Source organism: Bufo bufo, chromosome 2 (assembly GCF_905171765.1).
Source record: "Bufo bufo chromosome 2, aBufBuf1.1, whole genome shotgun sequence".
NCBI lineage: Eukaryota > Metazoa > Chordata > Amphibia > Anura > Bufonidae > Bufo > Bufo bufo.
Window position 1 is genome coordinate 511,205,585 of NC_053390.1, and position 24,784 is coordinate 511,230,368.

At 42.4% G+C, this 24,784-nt stretch overlaps 1 protein-coding gene across 1 annotated transcript in view; it reads right to left on the bottom strand.

The window, feature by feature from the left end:
- Positions 1 to 24,784, bottom strand: part of LOC120991647 (227 kDa spindle- and centromere-associated protein-like) — a 91,557-nt gene that overhangs the window by 46,673 nt on the left and 20,100 nt on the right. The window contains exons 3-5 of the mRNA XM_040420442.1: positions 23,238 to 23,442; positions 15,328 to 15,455; positions 9,735 to 9,861 (exon numbers count right to left, since the gene is read on the bottom strand). Of these exons, the coding sequence (XP_040276376.1) occupies positions 9,735 to 9,861; positions 15,328 to 15,455; positions 23,238 to 23,442 (460 nt within the window). The remainder of the gene's footprint in view (positions 1 to 9,734; positions 9,862 to 15,327; positions 15,456 to 23,237; positions 23,443 to 24,784) is intronic.

Here is a 24,784-nt window from a genome sequence, read left to right on the forward strand (position 1 = left end):
TTTGTAACATTTTTAATAAATGGTTATTTCATCTCCGTTTCAACAATACAGAGAGATTAAAGTAATCCAACTAAACAAAGAAAACTGAAGAAAAGTCTTTTCAAGATCTTCTGTAAATGTCATTCTACAAAAATGCCTATTCTAACTGAGGAAAAAGATAGGACACCCTCACATGTATTCCCTCTTAAATTGGCTCAGATCTCACACAGGTATATCACACCAGGTGCACATAATTAGTAGATCGTTACTCTGCATGTTGAATGAGGCTTGCCCTATTTAAACCTCAGACATTTAGTTTGGTGTGCTCCTGACTGTTGAAGTGAGAGTGAGCACCATGGTGAGAGCAAAAGAGCTGTCAGAGGACTTCAGAAAAAAGATTGTAGCAGCCTATGAGTCTGGGAAGGGATTTAAAAAGATCTCAAAAGATTTTGAAATCAGCCATTCCACTGTCCGGAAGATAGTCTACAAGTGGAGGGCTTTCAAAACAACTGCCAACATGCCCAGGACTGGTCGCCCCAGCAAGTTCACCCCAAGAGCAGACCGCAAGATGCTAAAAGAGGTATCCAAAAACCCTAAAGTGTCATCTCGAGAACTACAGCAGGCTCTGGCTACTGTTGATGTAGAAGTACATGCCTCTACAATCAGAAAGAGACTGTACAAGTTTAACTTGCATGGGAGGTGTGCAAGGAGGAAACCTTTGCTTTCCAAGAGAAACATCGAGGCCAGACTGACATTTGCCAGCGATAAAGTTGACAAAGACCAGGACTTCTGGAATAATGTTCTTTGGACAGATGAGTCCAAAATTGAATTATTTGGACACAACAGCAGAGGACATGTTTGGCGTAAACCAAACACAGCATTCCAAGAAAAGAACCTCATACCAACTGTGAAGCATGGAGGTGGAAGTGTCATGGTTTGGGGCTGCTTTGCTGCAGCAGGACCTGGTCAGCTCACCATCATAGAATCCACGATGAATTCTACTGTGTATCAGAAGGTGCTTGAAGAACATGTGAGACCATCAGTTAGAAAATTAAAGCTGAAGCGGAACTGGACCATGCAACATGACAATGACCCAAAACATACTAGTAAATCAACCAAAGATTGGCTGAAAAAGAAGAAATGGAGAGTCCTGGAATGGCCAAGTCAAAGTCCAGATTTGAATCCCATTGAGATGCTGTGGGGTGACTTGAAAAGGGCTGTACGTGCAAGAAACCCCTCAAACATCTCACAGCTGAAAAAGTTCTGCATTGAGGAGTGGGGTAAAATTTCCTCAGACCGATGTCGAAGACTGGTAGATGGCTACAAGAACCGTCTCACTGCAGTTATTTCAGCCAAAGGAGGTAACACTCGCTATTAGGGGCAAGGGTGTCCTATCTTTTTCCTCAGTTAGAATAGGCATTTTTGTAGAATGACATTTACAGAAGATCTTGAAAAGACTTTTCTTCAGTTTTCTTTGTTTAGTCGGATTACTTTAATCTCTCTGTATTGTTGAAACGGAGATGAAATAACCATTTATTAAAAATGTTACAAAAAACCACATGCTTTCAAAGGGTGTCCTAATTTTTTCACAAGACTGTATACTGTTCATGGTAATGTTACCAAAACAGTGTTTTTATTTTTACCAAAAACAGGGGTTTTAAGGATTATTAAAGTTTTCAGTTATCCCACCTAACATGCATGACCTATTCATACTTACCTGCTCCGCCGCCACTCCAGTCCTGCACCCTCGCTGCTGTTTGACTATCTTCTGGCTGGATACGGATATGATCACGTGTGCTGCAGCCAATGACTGGCTTCAGCAACGACGTGTCACCAAGCACTACATAACACATCACAGAGGAAGCCAGTCATTTGTTGCAGCCATGAGAGTAACCATGTCCATACTTGGCCAGAAATAAATAGGCCAATAGTGTGTAAGCACGGCCACTACTGCTGGAAACGAGCAGTGTATAATGTGATGTAAAAATTAATGAAGCCAGTAAAGGAAGCAATATGGACAATCACAATACTTTAGTAAGTGCCTTGTATTAACTTTACCTGATAAATGCCATTTGCTGAAGTGAGACAGCCCCTTAACCACCTCAGCTCCCCTAGCTTAAACACCCTTAATGACCAGACCACTTTTTACAATTCTGCACTACACTACTTTCACGGTTTATTGCTCGGTCATGCAACTTACCACCCAAATGAATTTTACCTCCTTTTCCTCTCATTCATAGAGCTTTCATTTGGTGGTATTTCATTGCGGCTGACATTTTTACTTTTTTTGTTATTAATCGAAATTTACCGATTTTTTTGCAAAAAAATGACATTTTTCACTTTCAGTTGTAAAATCTTTCAAATAAAACTACATTTCTATTTAAAATTTTCGCTAAATTTATTGTTCTACATGTCTTTGATAAAAAAAATGTTTTGGTAAAAAAAAATGGTTTGGGTAAAAGTTATAGCGTTTACAAACTATGGTACAAAAATGTGAATTTCCGCTTTTTGAAGCAGCTCTGACTTTCTGAGCACCTGTCATGTTTCCTGAGGTTCTACAGTGCCCAGACACTAGAAAAACCCCACAAATGACCCCATTTCGGAAAGTAGACACCCTAAGGTATTCGCTGATGGGCATAGTGAGTTCATAGAACTTTTTATTTTTTGTCACAAGTTAGCGGAAAATGATGATTTTTTATTTTTTTCCTTACAAAGTCTCATATTCCACTAACTTGTGACAAAAAATTTAAACTTCCATGAACTCACTATGCCCATCACGAAATACCTTGGGGTGTCTTCTTTCCAAAATGGGGTCACTTGTGGGGTAGTTATACTGCCCTGGCATTTTAGGGGCCCTAATGCGTGAGAAGTAGTTTGAAATCAAAATGTGTAAAAAATGCCCTGTGAAATCCTAAAGGTGCTCTTTGGAATGTGGGCCCCTTTACCCACCTAGGCTTCAAAAAAGTGTCACACATCTGGTATCGCCGCACTCAGGAGAAGTTGGGCAATGTGTTTTGGGGTGTCTTTTTACATATACCCATGCTGGGTGAGAGAAATATCTCGGCAAAAGACAACTTTTCCCATTTTTTTTTATACAAAGTTGGCATTTGACCGAGATATTTATCTCACCCAGCATGGGTATATGTAAAATGACACCCCAAAACACATTGCCCAACTTCTCCTGAGTACGGCGATACCACATGTGTGACACTTTTTTGCAGCCTAGGTGCGCAAAGGGGCCCAAATTCCTTTTAGGAGGGCATTTTTAGACATTTGGATCACAGACTTCTTCTCACGCTTTATGGCTCCTAAAATGCCAGGGCAGTATAAATACCCCACATGTGACCCCATTTTGGAAAGAAGACACCCCAAGGTATTCAATGAGGGGCATGGCGAGTTCATAGAAGACTTTTTTTTTTTTGGCACAAGTTAGCGGAAATGTTTTTTTTTTTTTTTTTTTCACAAAGTCTCCCTTTCCGCTAACCTGGGACAAAAATTTCAATCTTTCATGGACTCAATATGCCCCTCAGCGAATACCTTGGGGTGTCTTATTTCCAAAATAGGGTCATTTGTGGGGTGTTTGTACTGCCCTGGCATTTGAGGGTCTCCACAATCATTACATGTATGGCCAGCATTAGGAGTTTCTGCTATTCTCCTGATATTGAGCATACGGGTAATGATATATTTTTTTTCCGTTCAGCCTCTGGGCTGAAAGAAAAAATGAACAGATTTCTTCATTCGCATCGATCAATGTGGATGAAAAAATCTCTGCCAAAAAAAAAAAAGGAGGGGAAAGGCGTCTGCCAGGACATAGGAGCTCCGCCCAACATCCAAACCCACTTAGCTCGTATGCCCTGGCAAACCCGATTTCTCCATTCACATCAATCGATGTGGATGAATACATCATTGCCGGGATTTATTATTATTTTTTTTTATATACAAAGTGTTTGCCAAAGCATATGAACACCGCGCCCCTCAGCTCATATGCCTCGGCAAACGTATCTTTTACTGCAGAGGAGAAATCTCGTCTTGCAGCGCTGCATACACCAACTTTTGTGTAATCTGACAGCAGCGCAATGCTTCTGTCAGAATGCACATCAGTGCTGCAGCTGGTTCATCGGTTGGTAAAAAAAAAAGAAAAAACCAGGCCGCAACACAATAAATTTATTAACATTATATAACATTTGAACGGAACATTAACTTTTATAAACTTTAACTTTTTGAACAGAACATTAACTTTTTTGCTTACCGGTGATTTTTTTATTTTTTTTTACCTTTAAAGGACAAACCTCTCCTTCCCCATGGGACAATGTGCAAAGCGCAAAGCGCTTAAAGATGTGGCGAAGTACATTATATATACAAATCTGCAAATTTGGTGTTGAAGTGGTCTATGAGGGGCCGAATTTTGTGGAGCCGGTCAAAAGCTGGGTGGCCTCTGGGACGAGAGGTGCTGTTGTCGCTAAAGTGCAGGAAACGCAGGATGGCCTCAAATCGTGCCCTGGACATGGCAGCAGAGAACATGGGCATGTGATGAATTGGGTTCGTGGACCAATATGACCGCAATTCATGCTTTTTGGTTAGACCCATGTTGAGGAGAAGGCCCAGAAAACTCTTTAATTCGGAAACTTGGACGGGTTTCCACCGGAAAGACTGGGCATAATAGCTTCCCGGGTTGGCGGCTATAAATTGAGTGGCATACCGATTTGTTTCTGCCACGACTAAGTCCAAGAGCTCCGCAGTCAAGAACAGCTCAAAAAATCCCAGTGCCGAACCGATCTGAGCTGTCTCAACCCGAACTCCAGACTGGGCGGTGAAAAAGGGAACTACTGGTGCGGCTGAAGTTGGGGGCTGCCAATCAGGGTTTGCCAGCACCTCAGGGACTCTAGGGGCTCTACGGGCCTGTCTGTGCGGTGGCTGCGACGGGGTAACTACTGCACGTGCCACCGTACCAGCTTCAACTGCCCTTCTGGTGCTCGCCACTTCACCATGTTGTACGGCAGTGCTGGTACTAGGTCCAGGGTGGGCTGCGCTGCTGGTGTATGCCTCACCACGTAATCCGACAGCGCCAGCCCCACTCTGCTGCCCTTGAAGCGGATCCTGCACAACCTGTGGTCTAGCAACACGGGGCCGGGTACGCCTGGTGGTATCAGGGACCTCAACCTCCTCGTCCGAACTTTGGGTCAGACTGCCACTGCTTTCTACAGGTTCATATTCTGACCCGCTGGATTCGTCAGATGAGGGTTCCCATTCCTGATCCGACTGGGTCAGAATCCTGTAGGCCTCTTCAGAAAAATACCCCTTATTTGCCATTTGGTCAACTAAATTTAGGGGGTATTCCCTGAGACTACCCAAGAAACAAAGCAAGCCTGTCTTACAAATGGGAGGCTAGCGAAGTACCGGAAGCCGCTGCGATTGATAAAAAATATCAAAACTGATTTTTTTTTATCGCCGCAGCGCTTGTGAAGTGATTGTGCAGTGATCACAAAATCAAAAAATTTTTGTCACTGCGGCGGGGCGGGCGTGGGTGAACGCAAGTGTGGGCGACTGATCAGGCCTGATCGGGCAAACACTGCGTTTTGGGTGGAGGGCGAACTAAGGTGACACTAATACCTATTATAGATCTGACTGTGATCAGTTCTGATCACTTACAGATACTATAAAAGTACAAATGCTGATTAGCGATACGCTAATCAGCGAATCAGTGACTGCGGTGCGGTGGGCTGGGCGCTAAACGATCGCTAACTACCTAACCAAAGGGCCTAAACTATCCTAAAACCTAACAGTCAATACCAGTGGGAAAAAAAAGTGACAGTTTACACTGATCACTTTTTTCCCTTTCACTAGGTGATTGACAGGGGCGATCAAGGGGGGATCAAGGGGTTAATTGGGGTGATGGGGGTGATCTGGGGCTATGTGTGGTGTTGGGTGTACTCACTGTGATCTGTGCTCCTCTGCTGGGACCAACCGACGAAAAGGAGCACAGAAGCCATTTAACACCTGTGAGCGGCTGTGAGCGTAATCTCACGTCTCGCGAGATGACGCGTAGATGCGTGACGCTGCCTGAGACAGCCACCACCGGAACGCGATCCTGTGTTAGGCGGTCCGTAGGCGGTTAAGGGTATGGCCACACAGAGTGGATCTTGTCATGATTCCACAGTGGAAATTCCACTCAGGATTTGTTGTGGATCTTGCTCCAGATTTAGGGCTCGTTCACACGAACGTGTGATGCCCGTTGCCGTATTGCGGATTGCATTTGCGGATCCGCAATACACGGGCACCGTTCCATGGCCATTCCGCATCATGGATTAATTTCAATCGGCCCGCAAATCCAGATATGCAGAACGGTGTGCAACGGAAGAACGGAACGGAACAGTACAGAAGCACTACGGAGTGCTTTCTGGGGTTCCGTTCCATCTTTCCGTACCGCAAAAAGATAGAACTTGCTCTATCTTTTTGCGGAACGGAAGGATCGCAGAACCATTCAAGTGAATGAGTCTGCGATCCCCATGCACCTGCCCCACGGACGATGCCCGTGCATTGCAGACCACAATTTGCGGTCCACAGGACGGGCACAGGGCTCCTGTGAACGAGCCCTTACTTTGGATTTCACCCTATGCATCGCAATGGATGAAATCCACAGCATAAACTGATATGCTATGGATTTAAAATACACATTACAGGTCAATTTCTACGTAAAATCTCATCCACAGGTAAAGATGTTTCATAAAAAATAAGTTTTGGCATATTTCTGAAATATGCCAGGAAGACTTTGTGAAATGAAGGTTTCACAGCACTAGTACACCTAGTAATAACCTCATAGAAACTTTAATTATGAATTAAATATATCTGCAGCCATCTCTGGTGTAGCAAGAAACACATTTAAAATAATGATGTAGTGATTTAATTTCCTATATTGACATTCTACTGCAGTCTGGTAGTAATGCAACTTTGTGTAATCCCATTATATGCATAAAAGGTTTGGAACGTGAAGTAAGTACATTCTTCAAATGGGCGAGTTCTCTTGTGGCAAATATATTATTCAAGTCTAAACATGCAGATCTTGAAAATGTCAGTAGTATTTCGCAATAATAATAAGCGATTGAGAACCATATACTGAAGGAGGCCATAGAGACCTCACATGAATTCACATGGATACTATAAATACTATTATGAGTGTGGTTATGATTGAATGTAGATTGTTAAGTACAAAACATAAAGAAAATTCGAGTCTTAGGGGTAGATTTATCATCTCCCTTGCACAGGGACTTTTTAACTTAGCACATACAGGTGAAACTTGAAAAATTAGAATATCGTGCAAAGTTAATTTATTTAAGTAATGCAACTTAAAAGGTAAAACTAATATATGAGATAGACTCATTACATGCAAAGCGAGATATTTCAAGCCTTTGTTTGGTATAATTTGGATGATTATGGCTTATAGCTTATGAAACCCCAAAGTCACAATTTTGAGGTATCCTTTGCTCAGGGGATATGGATGAATTAGCTGACTAGAGTGTGACACTTTGAGCCTAGAATATTGAACCTTTTCACTAAATTCTAATTTTAAGCTGCATTAATGCAATTCCTTTTAATTTGCATTACTGAAATAAATGGACTTTTGCACGGTATTCTAATTTTTTTAGTTCCACCTGTATATCAGTTTTACGCCACCCCTTTTCCCTAAAGGACACATGGTAAGGTTGGGAAGGGGGCATGGCTGGCCAGCCCCCCTGACAAATTTATCTTCCTTTACGCCAGCTTTCTTGTGTAAATGAAGCCATAAATCTACAGAAGCTCTAAGCTGTCGTAGATTTCTGCATGCACTGCAGGAGGATGCACCTAAATTATGACGAGACATACTCCTGGTCATAAATTAGGTTCATTCTCCAGTGGCATAGAGGATATCAAGACTGGCAATATCAAGATCCTGAGGATAGGCCATCAATATCAAAATTTCGGAGAAACTCTTTAAGATAATTATATTAAGTTTTGTGGTAAAAGATTCAATTCAACCGTTTATAATATTTTGTCTAATGAAATTCCAGCTTGTTGATTTATTTCTACTAAGAGACTGACAACTATCTAGGCTGTCAATCATTTAGTCACTACACCCACTATATTAATAAACATAGAGATCAATGAATTCTAAGTTATATTGAATCTTTCCCACAAAACTAGATTACATACACTACTCACAAAAAGTTAGGGATATTTGGCTTTTGGGCGAATTTTCAGGATGAATCTATAATGCAACTAACCTTTACATGTGAACATAACGTGACCTTCTCTAAACTTTTGAATGCACATGTCCAACTGTTCAATGTTTCAGTACTTTTTGCACAACTTGCTGTTCTCTAACAAGGAGCTTAACAGTAAAATTAATAACAGGTGTTTGATCCATGAATCATCCAATAAATTTCCTGGCTAAATTAGAATTGGTATTTAAACAATCCTCCTCATCATGCTGTTCATATTTTGACATCATGAGACCAAGAAAATTAATGATGAGCAGAAATGATGGGTGCCAACGATGTTGGAGACGTCAAGGAGAGTGCTATGCATCAGTCACTGTTGTCACCAGACGAGACTTTGGTGGTGGTGGTGTAACAGTGTGGGCAGGTGTGTCTAGTCAATACAGAACTACCCTACATTTTGTGAATGGTACAGTGACAAGCCAATACTACTTGAATAACATCATTAATCCAGTCATTGTGCCTCTGCATGAACAACACAGGCCTAATTTCATCTTCATGCATAACAATGTGCCAGTTAATCAAGGTCGCATCATTAGAGAATGGCTGCTGGAGACTGGGGTACCTCAAATGGAGTAGCCTAAACTTTCCCTAGACCTAAATCCCATTGAAAACCTATGGGATCAGCTGAGTCACCATGTAGAGACTCGTAACTCTGTACCCTAGAACCTCAATGACCCGAGGGCCGCCCTGCAAGAAGAGTGGAATACCATGCCTCAGCAGCCAATAAGTCAACTTGTGCACAGCATGAGACGTCGTTGTCAAGCTGTAATTGATGCACAAGGCTACCGTACATAAAGTTTTTAAGACATTGACATTTTTTGTGGGGGTTGTTGGCTTTTGTTTCAGTAAATTGTTTGAGATGAGGAAATCCCAATTGCATGCTTCTACTTAAATGCCCTACTTTCATGATATAATATATGTAATATCACTGTAGCGTGAACTTTTTACTTTTTCCATAAATTTCCCCCGAAAGCCAAATATCCCTTTTTGTGAGTATATATAAAAAAAATAACAAAAAGGGCAGCACTCCAGGAAGTAAAAAATGAAAAAATACTTTATTTACCCATATGGGACAAGCGACGTTTCGGCTCAGTATGTGAGCCTTTGAGAAAGGCTCACATACTGAGCCGAAACGTCGCTTGTCCCATATGGGTAAATAAAGTATTTTTTCATTTTTTACTTCCTGGAGTGCTGCCCTTTTTGTTATTTTTTATCTATCTGGATTGGCTTATATCCACACTGGGCCAGCTGCACCCGCATTTTTTCCATCGACGGTGCTGCCACTGAACTTTTTGTCTTTCTATATATATATATATATATATATATATATATTCTTAGCTCATTCTACTGTAAAACATAATATGATACTTACAAATCATGCACTATGATCAATGTGGCAGGTTCCCACACAGATGAATGTGGAAATACACAGCTACATATACTGTATACAGTGTATGTTTTACTATAAATACTGAAACAGAATGAACCTTTGATACATACCTCAGCTTCATCACCTTTTCTGTCCTGACACACATTCTGCGTGCTTACATTGCTTTCTGCCCATATTGAGCCATAGCTTCTCATTTTATCTTTAATGTGAATAATTTCCCTTTCCAAAGAATTAATCCTATAAAATATGACAGTCAGAAAATGCAATTTCTTGTTGCCAAGGAGATGTAAAAATAATCCTCTGGTTTAATTTATTTATTCCGTGTAAGAAATCTGAAGTATCTAATAGCAACCAGGCATTTTTTCATTACAAAAGCTAAAATAATCACCATATTTTCTTCCATATTTGATGACATTTAGTTATACCACAGTATCTTATTTTTATTTAATTTTTTGTCAAAATGAAATTCAGTTATTAAAACTCCTACAGGAGTTGCTCCTTTTTTATGTTTAGATTTATACTTTTAGGGATTATCCAATATCAATATATGGAATATGGAAAGAATATGGAAAGATGACTGAAGCAATATGGACATTCACAATACATTTAAGGGGCTTCTTTTCTCCAGATGTTCTTGTATATAGCAAACTATATATGGAGGGAGCATAAACCACACGCCAAACAGCCTTTCTATACAGATACCGTACGTATACAAACACACAGGGCCGTCTTTAATATTGATTGGACCCTGGGCAAAAATTTACTTGGGCCCCCTGGATCCCGCTTTCCCACACCTTAGCAGGCAATCACGCCCTCCACCACAACACACACACACAAAAAATCCACACACCTGGTAGAGTCCAGTAAATTACTGTAAATACTTCCAGTTCTGAAGACTCCAGCGGCTCAGGGTCAGTGCTCTGTGCAGCTGGGCTCAGGCTGGAAGTAGGCACCACTCTGCAGGAAGGAGACCAGGGCTCGGCTCACCCTAGTGTTCCAGTGCACCCCAGCATCCCACAGTATGCAGTATAGCACCCTATAGTATACAGCAACCCACAGTATGCAGTATAGCACCCTATAGTATACAGCACCACACAGTATGCAGTTTAGCACCCCACACTATACAGTACCCCACAGTATATAGTAGAGCAGTATAGCAGCCCACAGTATACAGCACCCCACAGTATACAACACCTCACAGTATACAGCACCCCAAACAATACACGATACAGCCCCCACACTATACAGTACAGCAGTATAGCACTCCACACTATACCGCACCCTCAGTATACATTATACAGACCCCCACAGTATACAGTACGGCAGTATAGCCCCCCCACACTATACAGCCCCCCACACTATACAGGCCCCCCCACACTATACAGCCCCCCACAGTATACAGGCCCCCACAGTATACAGCCCCCCCACAGTATACAGCCCCCCCCCATAGTATACAGGCCCCCACACACTATACAGGCCCCCCACACACTATACAGGCCCCCCACACAGTATACAGGCCCCCCACACAGTATACAGGCCCCCACACAGTATACAGCCCCCCCCCCCATAGTATACAGGCCCCCACACAGTATACAGGCCCCCACACAGTATACAGGCCCCCCACACAGTATACAGGCCCCCCACACAGTATACAGCCCACCACACAGTATACAGTCCACCACACAGTATACAGTCCACCACACAGTATACAGCCCCCACACAGTATACAGCCCACCACACAGTATACAGTCCACCACACAGTATACAGCCCCCACACAGTATACAGCCCACCACACAGTATACAGCCCACCACACAGTACACAGCTCACCACACAGTATACAGCCCACCACACAGTATACAGCCCACCACACAGTACACAGCTCACCACACAGTATACAGCCCACCACACAGTATACAGCCCACCACACAGTATACAGGCCCCCACACAGTATACAGCACCCCACTATACAGTAGTTTACCATATATTAACATAACAGCCCCTGGCACCTTTTTCTGATGTAATCTTCACACAAAAAAGCTCCAAAGTTAACTTCTGCAACACTCCACAGGACCTCATAGCCATGTGACCAGTAATTGCTAGGTTACTGGTCACATGGTGATGATGTCATTAAGGTCCTAAATCACAACTTTAACACAGTACGATCATGATGCCTGGAATCCTGGTAGAGCTGACAGCCTGACACCCGGAGCAGTGGCTAGCAGGGCTCAAGAGGCAGCTGCCTTGGGCCCCCCAGGAGCAACTGGGCCCGGGGCAGCTGCCCCTTTTGCCCCTTGGTAAAGACGGCCCTGCAAACACATACTTATGGCGCAGCTTTTAGATATACCACAGTGCCTATATAGCAAAGGAAGGAAACAGGTTGATCTTAAGTATTTTATGAATGGCCAGAGCAAAATGTATATAATTCCACATGTGTTAATTCCTAGTTTTGATGCCTTCAGTGTGAATCTACAATTTTCACAGTCATGAAAATAAAGAAAACTCTTTGAATGAGAAGGTGTGTCCAAACTTTTGGTCTGTACTGTATATACACTGCTCAAAAAAATAAAGGGAACACAAAAATAACATCCTAGATCTGAATTAATTAAATATTCTTCTGAAATACTTTGTTCTTTACATAGTTGAATGTGCTGACAACAAAATCACACAAAAATAAAAAAATGGATATCAAAATTTTCAACCCATGGAGGTCTGGATTTGGAGTCACACTCAAAATTAAAGTGGAAAAACACACTACAGGCTGATCTAACTTTGATGTAATGTCCTTAAAACAAGTCAAAATGAGGCTCAGTAGTGTGTGTGGCCTCCACGTGCCTGTTTGACCTCCGTACAACGCCTGTGCATGATCCTGATGAGGTGGCGGACGGTCTCCTGAGGGATCTCCTCCCAGACCTGGACTAAAGTATTTGCCAACTCCTGAACAGTCTGTGGTGCAACGTGACGTTGGTGGATAGAGCGAGACATGATGTCCCAGATGTGCTCAATTGGATTCAGGTCTGGGGAACGGGCAGGCCAGTCCATAGCATCAATGCCTTCGTCTTGCAGGAACTGCTGACACACTCCAGCCACATGAGGTCTAGCATTGTCTTGCATTAGGAGGAACCCAGGGCCAACCGCACCAGCATATGGTCTCACAAGGGGTCTGAGGATCTAATTTCGGTACCTAATGGCAGTCAGGCTACCTCTGGCGAGCACATGGAGGGCTGTGCGGCCCTCCAAAGAAATGCCACCCCACACCATTACTGACCCAATGCCAAACCGGTCATGCTGGAGGCAGCAGAACGTTCTCCATGGCAGCTCAAGACTCTGTCACGTCTGTCACATGTGCTCAGTGTGAACCTGCTTTCATCTGTGAAGAGCACAGGGCGCCAGTGGCGAATTTGCCAATCTTGGTGTTCTCTGGCAAATGCCAAACGTAATGCACGGTGTTGGGCTGTAAGCACAACCCCCACCTGTGGACGTCGGGCCCTCATATCACCCTCATGGAGTCTGTTTCTGACCGTTTGAGCAGACACATGCACATTTGTGGCCTGCTGGAGGTTATTTTGCAGGGCTCTGGCAGTGCTCCTCCTGTTCCTCCTTGCACAAAGGCGGAGGTAGCGGTCCTGCTGCTGGGTTGTTGCCCTCCTACGGCCTCCTCCACGTCTCCTGATGTACTGGCCTTTCTCCTGGTAGCGCCAGGACACTACGCTGACAGACACAGCAAACCTTCTTGCCACAGCTCGCATTGATGTGCCATCCTGGATAAGCTGCACTACCTGAGACACTTGTGTGGGTTGTAGACTCCGTCTCATGCTACCACTAGAGTGAAAGCACCGCCAGCATTCAAAAGTGACCAAAACATCAGCCAGGAAGCATAGGAACTGAGAAGTGGTCTGTGGTCACCACCTGCAGAACCACTCCTTTATTGGGGGTGTCTTGCTAATTGTCTATAATTTCCACCTGTTGTCTATCCCATTTGCACAACAGCATGTGAAATTGATTGTCACTCAGTGTTGCTTCCTAAGTGGACAGTTTGATTTCACAGAAGTGTGATTGACTTGGAGTTACATTGTGTTGTTTAAGTGTTTCCTTTATTTTTTTGAGCAGTGTATATATATATATATATATATATTTACTAGCAGCCGGACCCGGCTTCGCACGGGTATATTTCATCTATTTCACTTAACGTTTGTGTGTGTCGCTAAAAGATATCGACAGTATCCCCCATAACAGTGACATCTATAGCACCTCGCCCCCTTAACAGTGAACTCCACAGCCTCCCACCCCTTAACACTGACCCCCCCAAAAGTGCCCTGCCTCCGTAAAATGGGACCTCCACACCAGCCCATCCCCTTAACTTTGACCTGCACAGCAGCCCACCCCTTTAACAGTGAGTTTCACAGCACCCCATTACCTTCACAGTGACCTCCTCAGGGGCCTGCCCCCTTAACAGTGACCTCTACAGCACCCAGCCCCTTAAGACTGACCTCCATAGGGGACTGTCCCCTTATCTGTGACCTCCACAGTTCCCTGCCCCCTTAACAAAGACCTCCAAAGCACCTGTCCCTTTAAAAGTGACTGCCACAGTACCCCATTCCCTAAACAGTGACCTACACAGTACCCCGTTCCATTAACAGTGACCCCACAGTACCCTGCTGCTTTAACAGTGACCTCCACAGCAGCTGCCCCTTTAATAGTGGCCCCCGCCCCCTTAACAGTAACATCCACAGTGTACGCCCCTATAACAGTGACCGCTACAGTGCCCGCCCCTTTAACAGTGACCTCCACAGCAGCTGCCCCGTTAATTGTGGCCCCTGCCCCCTTAACACTGACCTCCACAGCAGCTGCCCCTTTAATAGTGGCCCATGCCCCCTTAATAGTGGCCCATGCCCCCTTAACAGTGACCTCCACAGCACCCTGCCCCTTTAAAGCTGACCTACAGCAGTGAAGAAAAATTGCTGGGCTGTTATGGAAACCTGGTGTAAAACTGTGTGTATCTGGAGACTAAGGGCCTGCGACTGCGAGCTTCTATTGGCTGATAAGGGACATGCGACCATGTGTATGGCAGTTAGGCTTCTATTGGCTAATGCAGGTAATTTTTGGGGAATTTCTCAGGAACGGTACGTACCTACAGAGCTGAGACCCGGTCTAAAACCTTCCCGGACATCTGATGTACCTGTGTGCCAAATATGGGAGCCAGGAATACTGGAGAAGTAATTTTCCTCCGAACGAGGGACACTGGAGAGCTCTGAAAGAGCATTTATATGTAGCTTGCAAATGCACCATGTCATGAATACTGTGACATAAAGAAAATCTGTTGCCCCGATTTTGGACTATTAGCTACACCAATACATGCAAAGAACTTCAGATCACTATTTTTTATTTTATTTATTTTTTATTTTCCTACTGCCCCCCATTACCCCACTGTTAGCACTTCAAAATGCAGCACAGCTCACATTGCCATGTTCTCTTACCAGTGGGAGAGTTATGTGACCATATTATATTAATATAATGAGGGCAAGGAGAAGGCAAGGGTTCTAGATATTGTGAGAGGCACCATAATGTTATGTTTGTTTGTTTGTTTGTTTGTTTTAGGTGTGATCTACTTGATGGGTGGAGTGTAAAGTGCTGATCTGAGCCTGCAAGCTTTTAATATGTAAATCCAGTACTGTTTGCTATTTCATATTACATGGGTACATACCTGCCATTATGTGTGGCTTCAGATGGGTATCTAGAAGACTGATGTGCTTGCTTTTCACTAACACCCAAACTGAAAACATGTGGATATAAATTGTAATGTTTCAAGTTAGAAAATCGTGACTCTAAAAGCTGTGAAATATAGCAAAAAAAGGAAAGAAAGAAAAATATTAGCTTCTGTTGTTGGATTTTTTCGTAGTCTTTGAAATGTTGAATATGCATAAAGGGGCATTCCCATCCCAGTCATTACCTCTATGAGAATTACAGAAACAGTGTGGCACAGTTAGCTGTTGCTGTAACACTATTCACCTCTGGCTGCCACATGTGATGGGTATTTCATTTTCAGCCATATATGGTTGAATAACCCTCTAATGATGAACTATGGTTGATAATGGTACAGCATTCCTACGTAATAATACATTAATGTGCTCAAAAATTTGTTCTACACTGTACCCAGAAAATAGTCACAGTGAGGTGCTGGATGAAGCTAGTCATGAGAAAAACAAAGTACATTGTATATGATTATTTTTTTTTTTTTACCAGGGCATAATAAAAAAAAGCATTAGAAGGTCCTTAGGAAGTCTTAAAATTAGGTGAATACAACCTCACATGAACAACAACACACAGCAGATTCCACCGTTTCATAATATATTCAACAAAAATGAAGAGCACCCATAAATCAATAGCTTGTAGAAACCCCTTTAGCAGCAATAACATGAAGTAATCATGTTCTGTATGACTATCAGTCTCACATCATTTTGGAGGAACTTTGGTCCACTCTTCTTTACAATGTTGCTTCAGTTCATAGAGGTTTGTGGGCATTTGTTTATGCACAGCTCTACTAAGGTCCCTCCACAGCATTTCAATTGAGTTGAGGTCTGGACTTGGGGCTATTGCAACAAGTTTATTATTTTATTTTCAGCCATTCTGTTGTAGATTTGTTGGTGTGCTTGGGATCATTATTCTGTTGCATGAACCAGTTTCAGCCAAGCTTTTACTTTTGGATTAATGGAATCACAGTAGATCCTAGAATACTTTGGTATACAGAGAAGATCATGATCAGGTCCTTTGACTGTAAGACAAGTCAAGTTATTACCGCTCCACCATCATGCTTAACCCTTTCATGACCAAGGGTCATTGATGCCCCAGTGTCCAGGTCAAAATTTACAAATCTGACATGCGGCACTTTATGTGGTAATTGCTTTGGAACACTTTTATTTATCCAAGCCATTCTGAGATTGTTTTCTCGTGACATATTGTACTTCATGATAGTCATAAATTTGAGTCAATATATTTCACCTTTATTTATGAAAAAATCCCAAATTTACCAAAAATTTTGAAAAATTCACAATTTTCAAAATGTCAATTTCTCTGCTTCTAAAACAGAAAGTCGTGCCTAATAAAATATTTATTACTTAACATTTCCCATATGTCTACTTTATGTTGACATCATTTTGGAAATGTCATTTTATTTTTTTAGGACGTTAGAAGGCTTAGAAGTTTAGAAGCAATTCTTAAAATTTTTAAGAAAATTTCCAAAACCCACTTTTTAAGGACCAGTTCAGGTCTAAAGTCACTTTGTGGGGCTTACAAAGTAGAACCCCCCATAAATGACCCCATTGTAGAAACTACACCCAAGTTACTCAAAACTGATTTTTACAAACTTTGTTAACCCTTTAGGTGTTCCACAAGAATTAAAGGAAAATGGAGATGAAATTTCTAAATTTCACTTTTTGGGCAGATTTTCCATTTTATTACATTTTTTTCTTTAACACATTATGGGTTAACAGCCAAACAAAACTCAATATTTATTACCCTGATTCTGCGGTTTACAGAAACACCCCACATGTGGTCGTAAACTGATGTAAGGGCGCACGGCAGGGCGCAGAAGGAAAGGAACGCCGTATGGTTTTTGGAAGGCAGATTTTTGCTGGACTGGTTTTAGATGCCATGTCCCATTTAAAGCCCCCCTGATGCACCCATACAGTAGAAACTCCCAAAAAGTGACCCTATTTTGGAAGCTAGGGGATAAGGTGCCAGTTTTATTGGTACTATTTTGGGGTACATATGATTTTTAATTGCTCTATATTAAGTTTTTTGTGAGGCAAGGTAACTTGGCACAGTTTTTTTTTTTTTACAAGATTCATCTGACAGGGTAGATCATGTGCTATTTTTATAGAGCAGGTTGTTACGGACGCAATGATATCAAATATGTTTACTTTCTTTGTTTGTTTGTTTCAGTTTTACATAATAAAGCATTTTTGAAAAAGTAATGATGTTTTTGTGTGTCCATTTTCTGAACGCCATATGTTTTATATTTTTCTGCTGATCTTCTTGTGCAGGGGCTTGTTTTTTGCAGAAAGAGTTGAGGTTTTTATTGGTACCATTTTTGGGTACATAGGATTTTTTAATCATTCATTATTACACTTTATGGGGCAAAAAATTGGCTGTTTTGGAACAGTTTTTATTTATTTATTTTTACAGCGTTTATCTGAGGGGTTAGGTCATGTGACAGTTTTATAGAGCAGATCGTTACGGATGTGGCAATACCTAATATGTATACTTTTTCTTATTTATTTAAGTTTTACACAATAATAGCATTTCTGAAACCAAAAAAATGATGTTAGTGTCTCCATAGTCTGAGACCCCTAGCTTTTTTATTTTTTGGGCGATTGTCTTAAATAGGGTATAGTTTTTTGCGGGATGAGGTGACGGTTTGATTGGTACTATTTTGGGGGTCATAAGCCTTTTTGATCGCTTGCTGTTGCACTTTTTGTGATGTAAGGTGACAAAAATGGCTTTGTTGGCACAGTTTTTTTTTTTACGGTGTTCACTTGAGGGGTCAGGTCATGTGATATTTTTATCGAGCAGGTTATTACGGATGCGGTGATACCTAATGTGTACTCTTTTTTTATTTTATTTCACTTTAACACAATAATATCATAATAGCAAATTATGTTTTAGTGTCTCAATGTTCTAAGAACTATAAGTTTTTTATTTTTGGAGCGATTTTCTTATGTAGGGTCTCATTTTTTGCGGGATGAGGTGACGGTTTTATTGGTACCATTTTGTTTGATATACACCTTTTTGATCGCTTGGTGTTGCACTTTTTGTGATGTAAGGTGACAAAAATGGCTTTTTTTACACAGTTTTTATTTTATTGTTTTTATGGTGTTTATCAGATGGGGTCTATCATGTGATATATTTATAGAGACGGTCGTTACGGACGCGGTGATACCTAATATGTGTAATTTTTTTTTTTCATTTTTTATAGGAAAAAGCAATTTATTTTTTTAATTTTACATTTTGATTTATTTCTTTATTTTTACTTTTATTATTTTCACTTTTATTTTATCAAGTCCCTCTTGGATCTTGAAGATCCAGTGGGGCTGATGGCTGTACTTTACTTTGCAATGCTCTTGCATGCAAAGTATTATACTATCAGATGTCCTGTAGGTGGCAACACTGGATGCTTTTGCAAAGCGTCCGGTTGCCACGGCAACCATCGGGCGCTGCCATTGCAGCGCGGCAGCCCCGATGGTGGAGAGAGGGAGCCCCCTCCCTCTATTAACCACATGGATGCCACTGCCGCGGCATCTATAGGGTTACAGCAGAGTGTCAGCATAGAGCTGACACTCGCTGCTGATGGCGGCGGCTCATGAATGGAGCCGCCGCCATCACACACAGCAGGGGGACCGCATCGGAGGCAGGGGGCAGCGCTGGAAAGGGGGGGGTATGGCCAGCATTGAGGGAGGCTGAGGCAGCACAAATGGGGGGGGGGCAGAAGGAATGTATGGGGCGGGGAGGGGGCGGACCGCATCAGGGCACTGGGCAGGCTGCATGAACATGGAGATGAGCGGGGGAAACTGCTTCAGGGGCAGGCGGACACAAGGGGGGCTTGGAGGCGCACAGGAAGGGGGCACAGATCGGGGGGCAAGAGGACACTACCTGATTTCAGGCTCTGATCTGCAGAGCGCAGATCAGAGCCTGAAACCGGCATTTTTTCACTGCCGCAATCCGATTGGTTAGTCTGCATAGACTAACCAATCGGATCGATTGCCGGCAAGGGGCCACTCTGATTGGTCCCTTGCCGGCATTACTGAACTGTATGCTGTCCGTGACAGCAGCAGGACAGGGGCAGAAGCTTTAATCCAAGTGCTTTGTGGCGCTTGGATTAAAGAGGTGGCTTGACGTTTATACACGTGGTAGCTGCACGGGGCATGTGCAAATATCACGTATATAAACGGATTGCAGTCGGGAAGGGGTTAACAATTGGTATGAGGTGTAAAAAGTTTAGATTGGTGGGGCTGTGAACACTAAGACCTTTACCGATCTCTAGAATGAGAGGACAGAAGCATAGACTTAGCTATCTCTCCTCGCTGTGCAAGTTGGAAGGGAGATGGGTCCACAGGCTTTCCATTGAGTCTGTCTTGCTTCCTGCCTTACAGTGAAGAAAGAAAATGTGTTAAGCACGTGCTTCTCTCAACTTGTTCTAGAGATCATGGGCTTCTCAGCACTCAAACCTTCACCACAACCACAACTTTTGATATGTCTTTATAATATGTCAAAAGTTTAATGAAAGTACAGTGCCACTGTAAGCCGTGGTGCCATGTTTTTTTTAGAAAGAAAAAAAAATTCCTCCTTGGAACCCTTCCAAACACACCCTACCTGTTTAGTCTTTTTCTAATTTTACTGTCTTGAACTTGAACATTTAATATGTGAGGCCTGTAGAAACTTTTATGCTGCTCTTGCATTCTTCAAATTTCTCTGAGCATTCCACATCATGAGGTGAATTTGCTGGGACATACACTCCTGGGAAGATTGTCAACTGTCTTGAATGTTTTCCACTTGTGAATAATCTTTCTCACTGTAGAATGATGAACCTCAAATGGCTTGGAAATGGCCTTCTAATCCTTTCCAGATTAATGAGCACTATCAATTGCTTGTTTAATCCCTTCAAGACCACGCCAGTTTCTTACTTCTTTTTCCTTGCCCACGTATTAGTCCACATGGGACTTATTCTTTCGGTGATCATTATTGGTCACCGATAGATATACTGTCCGTTCAGTCCCCTGACATGTAAGATCTATATGTATGGGGTGACTTAATTCATCTATCGATATGCATCATCTTCACACCATTGATATACAGGGAGTGCAGAATTATTAGGCAAATGAGTATTTTGACCACATCATCCTCTTTATGCATGTTGTCTTACTCCAAGCTGTATAGGCTCGAAAGCCTACTACCAATTAAGCATATTAGGTGATGTGCATCTCTGTAATGAGTAGGGGTGTGGTCTAATGACATCAACACCCTATATTAGGTGTGCATAATTATTAGGCAACTTCCTTTCCTTTGGCAAAATGGGTCAAAAGAAGGACTTGACAGGCTCAGAAAAGTCAAAAATAGTGAGATATCTTGCAGAGGGATGCAGCACTCTTAAAATTGCAAAGCTTCTGAAGCGTGATCATCGAACAATCAAGCGTTTCATTCAAAATAGTCAACAGGGTCGCAAGAAGCGTGTTGAAAAACCAAGGCGCAAAATAACTGCCCATGAACTGAGAAAAGTCAAGCGTGCAGCTGCCAAGATGCCACTTGCCACCAGTTTGGCCATATTTCAGAGCTGCAGCATCACTGGAGTGCCCAAAAGCACAAGGTGTGCAATACTCAGAGACATGGCCAAGGTAAGAAAGGCTGAAAGACGACCACCACTGAACAAGACACACAAGCTGAAACGTCAAGACTGGGCCAAGAAATATCTCAAGACTGATTTTTCTAAGGTTTTATGGACTGATGAAATGAGAGTGAGTCTTGATGGGCCAGATGGATGGGCCCGTGGCTGGATTTGTAAAGGGGAGAGAGCTCCAGTCCGACTCAGACGCCAGCAAGGTGGAGGTGGAGTACTGGTTTGGGCTGGTATCATCAAAGATGAGCTTGAGGGGCCTTTTCGGGTTGAGGATGGAGTCAAGCTCAACTCCCAGTCCTACTGCCAGTTTCTGGAAGACACCTTCTTCAAGCAGTGGTACAGGAAGAAGTCTGCATCCTTCAAGAAAAACATGATTTTCATCCAGGACAATGCTCCATCACACGCGTCCAAGTACTCCACAGCGTGGCTGGCAAGAAAGGGTATAAAAGAAGAAAATCTAATGACATGGCCTCCTTGTTCACCTGATCTGAACCCCATTGAGAACCTGTGGTCCATCATCAAATGTGAGATTTACAAGGAGGGAAAACAGTACACCTCTCTGAACAGTGTCTGGGAGGCTGTGGTTGCTGCTGCACGCAATGTTGATGGTGAACAGATCAAAACACTGACAGAATCCATGGATGGCAGGCTTTTGAGTGTCCTTGCAAAGAAAGGTGGCTATATTGGTCACTGATTTGTTTTTGTTTTGTTTTTGAATGTCAGAAATGTATATTTGTGAATGTTGAGATGTTATATTGGTTTCACTGGTAAAAATAAATAATTGAAATGGGTATATATTTGTTTTTTGTTAAGTTGCCTAATAATTATGCACAGTAATAGTCACCTGCACACACAGATATCCCCCTAAAATAGCTAAAACTAAAAACAAACTAAAAACTACTTCCAAAAATATTCAGCTTTGATATTAATGAGTTTTTTGGGTTCATTGAGAACATGGTTGTTGTTCAATAATAAAATGAATCCTCAAAAATACAACTTGCCTAATAATTCTGCACTCCCTGTATACCCATCCAGCCTTTGACCATTTAAGTTGCTATTTAAATACCCTAGGTAGCGCCTCCTGTGACTGTACGGAGCGACGCACCTCTATCTGGCTATTCTAGCCGGAATACTAGGTAACTGGTGGCGAGTGGAATTAGCCCACCTCCACATCGCCAGCAGTTTACCTTGGCATCCGCCCCCCCTATTATTGCTGGACCTATCAGATATTGATGAGATACAGCCGCAATAGAATGGATGGCTTTCTGCCGCACCCGATCGTGTGATTCCCGATAGTGACGTGACGGCATACGTCATGCGTCACGTGACGGATCATGTGCTGCGGGGGGGAGGAGCCTATGCGACGCACGAGGTTTAAAAAGGACGCCAGCGCTAGTAACCCGCTCCCACTGCCATACGCAGGAGAGGTGCGGACCGAGGACGCAATCTAACTACCTGACAAGCTAAGTACATCCTGATATATCGATAGGACTGTCTTATTAATTGCCATAGCCTATAATTTAGGCTGTGACAGGCACATATTGTTTGTCACTGTTTGCGATCCTGGCATTGTTTGGTCCCCTGATGATCTGGCATCCGCCAGTGAAACGCGTAAGGACATTGTTTATTTTTTATTTGTCTGCCTGCCCTAGCAAGTGACTGGTCTTTTTTGCTTCCGACGAAGCTGGGCAGTCAACGGATAGGTCTGAGGGCCATCTAGGGACAGTCAGAGAGGGTTCTGTTTATAGTTAGGATACAGGGACACTTTGAGGGGAAGAGACCCAGCATCTGTCTCCCTCTTATAATCTATCCTTGTTTTCTTCCTAACTCACCCTCTGAGTGAGCCAGTGTACACACCTCCTGGCTGTAATTTTTTCTCCCTACCAGTTCATCTTTGGTTGGCAGTTGTATGCAACCTCCAAGTGAGGTATTGTTTATTTTCATTACTGTTGGGCCTATTATTTTAAACGGTACTATTAAAAAGATACATTTTAAGGCATTCCAATATTCAATTTATTTAGAATCAACCTATGTGGCAGTAACATTTAAATGCTTTTACTTATCCAACCAATTCAGAGTCTGTTTTCTCATGACACATTATATTTTAGTTGATAGTGAAGCATACAGAAGAGTGGCTTTATACCTAATAGCATAGCCCCTGCAATTTCCTATCTTACAACACAGATCAACCTTATTGCTCTACATTGCTTTACTCAGAAACATACCTCCTGTCTCATCAGCAGACTCTCAAGTGTTGATTTACTACTAGTAATATCGTGGTCTTGCCACTCTAAGCAGTTCTTCTGATATTCTATAGCATGGTATGCACTCTTAAGACTGTCTGCCAGAGCTGATCTTCGTTTTTCAGACCGAATTAACTCATTTTTTAGTTTGCTTTCCAAAAATTCATAACATGAAGATGTGCTAGAACTTAAAATGAGAAATGAATATGTATTTATATTGCAATATAAAACTTACATGTACATCAACAAGACAGTTCTCAAAAGTGCATGATTATTTACTGGGAATGCTCTGCAGAGAAAATTAAATGCTTCAAAATACTTGGCTATGTTCATATTAGCGATATCCTTTTGTCGTCACGAAGCGCATTCATTTGTATTGTAACAGGGGCAATGACGAGGAACAACGATCGAGCCACGCCCCATTATTGAACACCTCTCTGATCGCGGCATCTGATGCTACAAATGAGGCCTTGCACTTTTTAACTGCTACAAGAGGACATAGTTTTAAATTAGAGGGGCAAAGGTTTAAAAGTAATATCAGGAAGTATTACTTTACTGAGAGAGTAGTGGATGCATGGAATAGCCTTCCTGCAGAAGTGGTAGCTGCAAATACAGTGAAGGAGTTTAAGCATGCATGGGATAGGCATAAGGCCATCCTTCATATAAGATAGGGCCAGGGGCTATCCATAGTATTCAGTATATTGGGCAGACTAGATGGGCCAAATGGTTCTTATCTGCCGACACATTCTAGGTTTCTATGTAATAAGGTTGATAAAAATAAACACTTTTATCCATTTGCTTGCGGAGAGGCCATCGCAGCCATCTTGATTGAAGATACCGTGCAAAATATGTATGGGGCAGTCCGTCAGTGAAAACGGACAAGATAGAACATGTTCTATATTTTTTACCTCCGTTTTCACTGACCATCCAAAAAACTGCCATGTGAATAACCCCATAGACTACTATTGGTCTTAAAATTGACGTGTGATGGCAGTTAAAAAATGTGCATCACATGACGGTCGTGTGCATGTAGCCTTACTGTATGTGATTATTTTGTGATTATTTTCCAGGCATGGAAGAGTTAAAGCTGTCATTCCTGATACATTAATAATTACACTGAACAAAAATATAAACGCAACACTTTCAGTTTTGCTCCCATTTTGCATGAGCTGAACTCAAAGATCTGAAACATTTTCTACATACACAAAAGACCCATTACTCTCAAATATTGTTCACAAATCTGTATAAATCTGTGTTGGTGAGCACTTCTCCTTTGCCGAGATAATCCATCCCACCTCATAGATGTGTGGCATATCAAGGTGCTGATTAGACAGCATGAATATTGCACAGGTGTGCCTTAGACTGCCCACAATAAAAGTCTACTCTGAAATGTGCACAGTTTTGCCTTACTGGGAAGGGGGGGGGGGGAGTCAGAAAACCAGTCAGTATCTGGTGTGGCCACCATTTGCCTCACGCAGTGTAACACATCTCTGTTGCATAGAGTTGATCAGGTTGTTGATTGTGGCCTG